We start from the raw sequence: 6,519 nt of genomic DNA, 5'->3' as shown, positions 1-6,519 counted from the left end.
ATGTACTTTACAACAAAATATGATTCGACTTTATATGAAGTGACATATGTTGAAACGCAGAAATGGCCAAAAAGAGATCAGTTTGAAATAGGTTAGAACAGAAATGGCTTAAACAAATTTTCAATAGATTATAACAGAAATGGATAGAGTAGATTTTATCTACAACAAAGTTTCACTACGATTTATGGATTATATAGTATAGTTTGGATACAAAGAAGTTAATTGAAAGAACAAAAATGAAATGCTGATTCGGACCATTACAAACTTAAAAAGTGCTCAAACTCTGATCTAAAAATATTTTCTTTCATAGCTTTAGGTTCTCTTTTCAATTGAACAATTATCAATTCCACCTAAGAAAATTTCCGAACAAAATTATCAATGATGAAATGAAATATTTTCCACCTTTTAATAACCATTCATTGCTTACTTTTAAGTAAAAGCCCTTTTATGTACTATAGTTTGCCTTTTAATTCTCTTAAAACTGAATACAATTTGTTTTTTTCAACAGTGGAAATGGTAAGCTCGCCAGCTGGAGTTCAATTGTTGGATTCCTGGTGATGATGTCTCTGGACGTTGGATTAGGTTAAGATCATTTTCTAAAAATTATTTTGTACGAGTGTTGTTATTTCGCACAGCTGGATAACGAAAAAGCAACGATAACGACATCGACTGATAGATTAGAGCTTCATTCCGATATCAGTATTTGTCTGAATGTCAAAGAGAGTCTGATTTGCGACATTTTTACGAAAGCTAGTTTTAAAGATGGAATGAAAAAACAGTTTCTGGGTATTGAAGACAATATCTGGTGTAATTTTTAAAGTCAGGTTTAAAGAGCAGTTTTCGTGCTATTTCTTGATCGTTGTTTGGCACATTTTTGTACAGACTACAAAGTATTCATTAAAATGTTGTGAGCCAGTTTTACGTGCAGCGTTAAGAACGCTCATTGCAACAATTTTATTTATTATGAACCTTTTTTGAGATTGATTTTAAATGTTAGGATTAAGTGTGGAAAACTAAAGTTTATTTTATTCAAACGATAGAATATGGACAGCAGCCTGTTAGCTGTACTGATTTTTCTATAACTGAAAAGCAAGCTAAAAAATAACACAAGAATATTGTCCACATGATTCGCAATATATATAAGATTCGTTATCTTGGATTTACGTTATGTTTACTCTTTTGCAATTATTGACAAAAGTGTTTGCTAAAATAACATTCTGTTATTTGTTTGTACAATTGTGATCAAGAGCCAAGATGTATTATTTGGAAACATATATATCTAACTAGAATTAGATCATTTACTTAATTTAAATATGGTAATTTTAATTCAAAATTGTAACCCTTGATTATAGTCCAAGCAGATTTCTAAAATTGGGGAAAGATTTTTTGATTAGACAAAATATTGCTTTTTTGGTTCGTTTTGTAGTTAGCGTAAAAGATCGCTGCTGATTTGTGAGAAAAATACTATTTTACAAACTACGCTCATTGCATTATCAGCTTAACCGTCGTTATTGTCAAAGTTTTGTAATTATTGCTTTGTTGAACGTGCACAATGCTTATTCCCAATGTGTTCGAGTTATATCACTCCAGGAGTAATCTTGACGCCGCAGATTTGTTGCCAGAGTGTGTAAAGTGTGTAGAGTGTATATACATACTCGTATAGAAGTATTTTAACGACGACTGTTATGTACATAATAATAAGTATTCCTACACTTGCAAAGGCGTATAACGTATGTCCAATAAAATAAAGAGGTTATGCTCGTTCACTCGTGTCTCGTTTACAAGAGTGAGCAAAATTAATAGAGGCCTGCTCGAGCGATTGTGAGTGAGTGGAAACGAATTTTGTTACAGAGAGAAACGAAAATCAAGTGCCACTTATGAGTAAGCGTCAAATAATGCAGCAAATTGGTCAATTCTCCTATTATGGCTAAAAAATTTGGCGAAGATATTAAAGAAAAAACTAAGTTAAATTAATTGCAAACCAAAATGATAAAATTCTCCTTACGACGAAATAACTTATGAAGAAGTGTCTTGCAGACAAAATGTGCTCTTAGAAAAATTGTAATGAAAACTTCGGTCATTGCACGGTTTATATTAAACCAGTTTACAGGGTAATCGCTGTCTTGAAAAAGAAAAGGTTCGCAAAGTACAGGCCATAGACTGCCTTACAGTTGCGCTTATGAAATCGTTTTTTTGTGAAAACATAAACGATTTTCATAGTGAGATTTATGGAATGTGTGAAATAAAAATATGTTTATTAGAATCAATGACATCTTCCTTTGAATTTTGTTATCAATTGTTATATTTTGTTCATTCTACGAAATATATTTTCTGGGTGAAGTTAAAACAAATGTCTCATTAAAAAATTTATCTTTGGGTTTTTATCGAAACATTTTTTATGTATAAATTGACTTTCATCTTTGAGAAATACTAATTCTGTACTGAATACAATTATTTTGTAAATTCTGGAAAAAGTGGTACTAGAGAGAGTGAAGAAATGTCTGTATTTATATTGTGCATTTTTTACGAAAATTATTGATACACTCTTTTGCATTACGTGATCCATTCGAATGTTTATCTCACAAAACAATTTCATAGTGAGGTGCAGATTATTTATCCAATTTGTACATAATTCTGTAAAATATATTTCAATTCAATATATGTAATTACTTATTATATTCTGCGTGATTCTAATCATGATTGCAATTGCGTTTGTACATTGATCCAATTGTCTCCTTTTGAAGAAATAAATAACATTTTTATCTTCGAAATATGTTCTTGTCCTTCACCATTTCATATTATAGAGTTTAACAATACTTAAACAGTTAATTTAAATTTCTTTAGTGTATTCAAGGCTATGCATTTAATTTGAATACGTAATTGCAAGATAAAGTATTCTTTCATCTTGTCTCTTCTTTTGAGATCTATGATTTTTTCTGGAAACATCTGTTCGTAAAATCAATTTTTTTAAAGTTAGTGATTAGGTTCACCAAAAATCAGTTTGTGTAGAGAAAATATAGGAACTTTCGTTTTTAAAAACCAAGCATTCGAAAAATTTTCTGGTAAAAATGGGAAAGGTTATATAAGTTCCGTAACTTTTTCTTGCAATTCGTATTTTTAAAATGAAAATTCTTGAAATTAACGAAGAAAAATCTTTCCATTTAGGAAATTTTTCCAAAACACGAAAATATCGTTCACATATTATTCAGTTGTACATAAGAATGAGTTTAATCACACCGTTCAATATTTATTGCATTTGAAGCACTAGTGCAAAAATACCCCAGGGGGAAATTATACACGGAGAAAAAGATATCGCACAATGATATCGCAAAACCTCTATATTGCAGGAAAGCGCAGTATGATAACATACAATTAGGTCCCGGAGCTTTGTACGATATTATAATGCACCAATATCACAGACAAAAATGAAGTTGAATTTTGTTGCTGTCGTCTGCTACGGCGTCCTTAGCAGCAATGGCAAAAAGCAGAGTATGAGTCAGTTCCAGCTATAAATCGGACTCTAGATTTATAACAATCACAGAGAAAATTAAAAATTTGCTGCAGGTAAGACCTGCAACTGTTAATGATTAAACTTATTTCGACGAAAGTTTCACTGAGGATAGGAAAATAATTCTGAACTCGTCGACTGCGTCGTGCTGAAGTGAGCAAATTTCAGTAAAACATGTAGAACCTACGACAGAAAACGCAAAAAAATATGTACTTACTGATATATTTCCTACGAAATAAATCACATTATTGTAGACGAATTGGAATTTACTTAATGCAATTTAGCAAAAGCGCAAAATGTAACCGACGGAGGGGAATCCCCATTTCTTACGTTATAGATTGCACAATTATGCGGTATATAATGTAAAAACTTGCAATGTACGATATCACGATTTTGCGCTATTATTATGCGATAATTACGATATATAGCGCAGGAATTATGATATATATTGTAATTTTTGTGATATAGTTTTCTCAGTGTAGTTTATGGGAAATAGCATATATAATTTTTTCCTCTATATATCGATTATATATCTTTTTGCCTTCTGGGATTGGTAACCGGTTTTCCAAATGTGTGAAAACACGAAACTAATTTTTTTATTTTTTTATATATTTTTGAAAATATAACTTGATGGTTGAAATTTTTGTTTGACATTTCATTGTCTTTAGCGTGCAATTTACCAAAATATATAGATATGCTATTAACTATCTGCTTTTAAATCTTAATAAAAAATCACTTTTTCTAAATTCCATTAAGGATGTTTACTAGTTATCTCAGCTGAAAACCGCGCATTGTTAGACTTAATTGATAAAGTTGAACTGACGGCGGTCTTTAGAAAAAATATTTCAGACTTAAATTGTTCATTTAACAATAGTTATTTTGAGTTTTATGTTTTTACTTTCTCATTAGTTAAAACTTACCATCCCTATTTAATCCTAATGTTTCAGGGCTTTTTTATTCCTTAAAGGATTATCTGCAAACTTCTTTGTGCACGTTTTTATTAAAAAGAAATTCATTTAAGAAAGTTATCGATTATAAAAATAACAGCTGTATAATTCCTTAATACATTTTCTATAATGTAAACGTACCAAAGAGATTTGTAGAGAATCCTTCAAGGAATAAGATTAGTCCCATGGCATCAAATAAGAATTAAAAGTTTTACCTGAAGAGAAAGCAAAAACATTTAAACTTTAAATGACTATTATCAAACAAACGATTTCAACCTGAAACATTTTTTTCTAAGTGTGCCAACATTTTTCTTCCAAAATGAGTTGCGATTAAGAATGAGGATATTTTTCTCAATTTTATCAATTATTTTTAACAATGTGTATTTTTTAACTTAAGATAACTGGTGATCATCGCTAAACTAATAATTATCTACGGATATTAATTTTTTGCTTGCATTAATTTGTAATAGATATCATTTTTATCTAATGTGCTTAAATATGATAATAATTTAGGTATTTCAAGATCAATTTTCATTACATTTTGAAGAAAATTTCATATCTTCAGTGGTTTTTAACTTTTCTTGACATTTTGACATTTATAAAAGAACAAGAAAAAGGATTATTCGCCTTCCATTGGATTCAACGACAATAACAATAAAAATATATATGTTTTTTATCATAGATTCAAATGGAAGTTTATTTTCTTCATGAATTTTGCAGAGATTGACGTAGTTAAACTAATTCAAAATATAGGTTCATAGAGATGTACATACAGAGAGAGGAAAATAATACAATTAATTGTAAGAGATATTTTTCAAAATATAATAAAGAAATTCATAGTTTTTTTTATAATTCTTATAAGAAAGATTACCGTTTCAACATTCCTGGGGATTGCTTTTAAAAAAATGAAAAATGCGTGTAAGGGTTCTCAAAAATATTAAAGATTAAGAACTTAACAGGAAAATGTAAATAGTATCTTAACAAGTAATTTCAAATTCATATATGCAACATGTTGGTTCTTTGTAATATAAAAAAGACGGATAAAAAAGAAAAAAAAAGATAGTGACCCGAATAAAAATGCTTCGACTTGAGTTCGACTGGAATTGTCCCCAATCAAGACATGCTGAAATCGAAAAGGTCGACTTGAGCATGTCTCAGTTTTTATACGGAATCAGACTTCAATTTATGTCTTGGAGACAAGTTTCTATGTCTTGAAGACATAAATTTATCCCTTGAGTTGAATTTATATGACTCCAACACGAGCGGTTTATAACCGTTTGTTTTTACGTATTTCTAATGGTTTAGGAGATTCTCTAGAAAGTGACAATTTTTATTTGTTTCAAGACCATTTTTAAGGGTTATACTCGTTCAGACCCACAGATTCTGAATTTTTAAATTAAAAACAACTAATTGAGTAATTAGACTTTTTTCAATAATCAATTTTAATCTCATTTATGAGCCGAAAAAAGTTTGTATTGAGGCAGGTTTACTTGAGACAAGTAAACGTCGTCTTAGCCAAGACAAGGCTCGACTTGAGACAACTAAACGCCGTGTTACCTGGCGTGGCCATAAAGGTATAAGACAAAGGCTTATGTCTCGGCTCAGTTTTGAGACGCAGCAAGACATCGATATCTTGAAGACGTACTTAAGACATAACCAAGTCGAACTCAAGTCGAAGCATTTTTACTCGAGGAGTCTCTTTTCTTTTTTCCCTCTGTTTTCATTTGTAATAGAACTGTCCCTAATGACACATACTTCTCTCATTTCAAACTCCTTTTCATCATTATATTACACAAATTGACCTTCTTGAGTATACGTTTTTAAAAAACTGATTTTTTGGAAATATACTTCTTTTCAAGCCTTATTGTGCAATTTTGTTACACAATATGCGTTTTTTTTATTTCCTTTCGAAATGAAAATAATTATTTTTTTCTACATGTTTCTGAAAAATGTTGCACTCTGTTTTAGTTCGAGGGAAAACTGTGATAGAAGAGTTTTCACAACAAAATTCTGTCGAAAGTAGTACTCACAGTGTCACAATAACATCATGTGCATGCGCAAAGA

At 30.2% G+C, this 6,519-nt stretch overlaps 1 protein-coding gene across 2 annotated transcripts in view; it reads left to right on the top strand.

The window, feature by feature from the left end:
- LOC117168941 (zinc transporter ZIP11) overlaps positions 1–2,700 on the top strand; it is a 152,810-nt gene extending 150,110 nt beyond the window's left edge. For both annotated transcript variants that reach the window (XM_033354933.1, XM_033354932.1), the window contains one exon: positions 509–2,700. In XM_033354933.1, the coding sequence (XP_033210824.1) occupies positions 509–587 (79 nt within the window). In that variant the 3' untranslated portion in view covers positions 588–2,700. The remainder of the gene's footprint in view (positions 1–508) is intronic.
- Positions 2,701–6,519: the final 3,819 nt, after the last annotated feature.

Source organism: Belonocnema kinseyi, chromosome 3, assembly GCF_010883055.1.
Source record: "Belonocnema kinseyi isolate 2016_QV_RU_SX_M_011 chromosome 3, B_treatae_v1, whole genome shotgun sequence".
In the NCBI taxonomy this organism is placed as follows: domain Eukaryota; kingdom Metazoa; phylum Arthropoda; class Insecta; order Hymenoptera; family Cynipidae; genus Belonocnema; species Belonocnema kinseyi.
The sequence above is the reverse complement of the archived record's forward strand: the minus strand, read 5'-3'. Positions and strand labels throughout refer to the sequence as shown.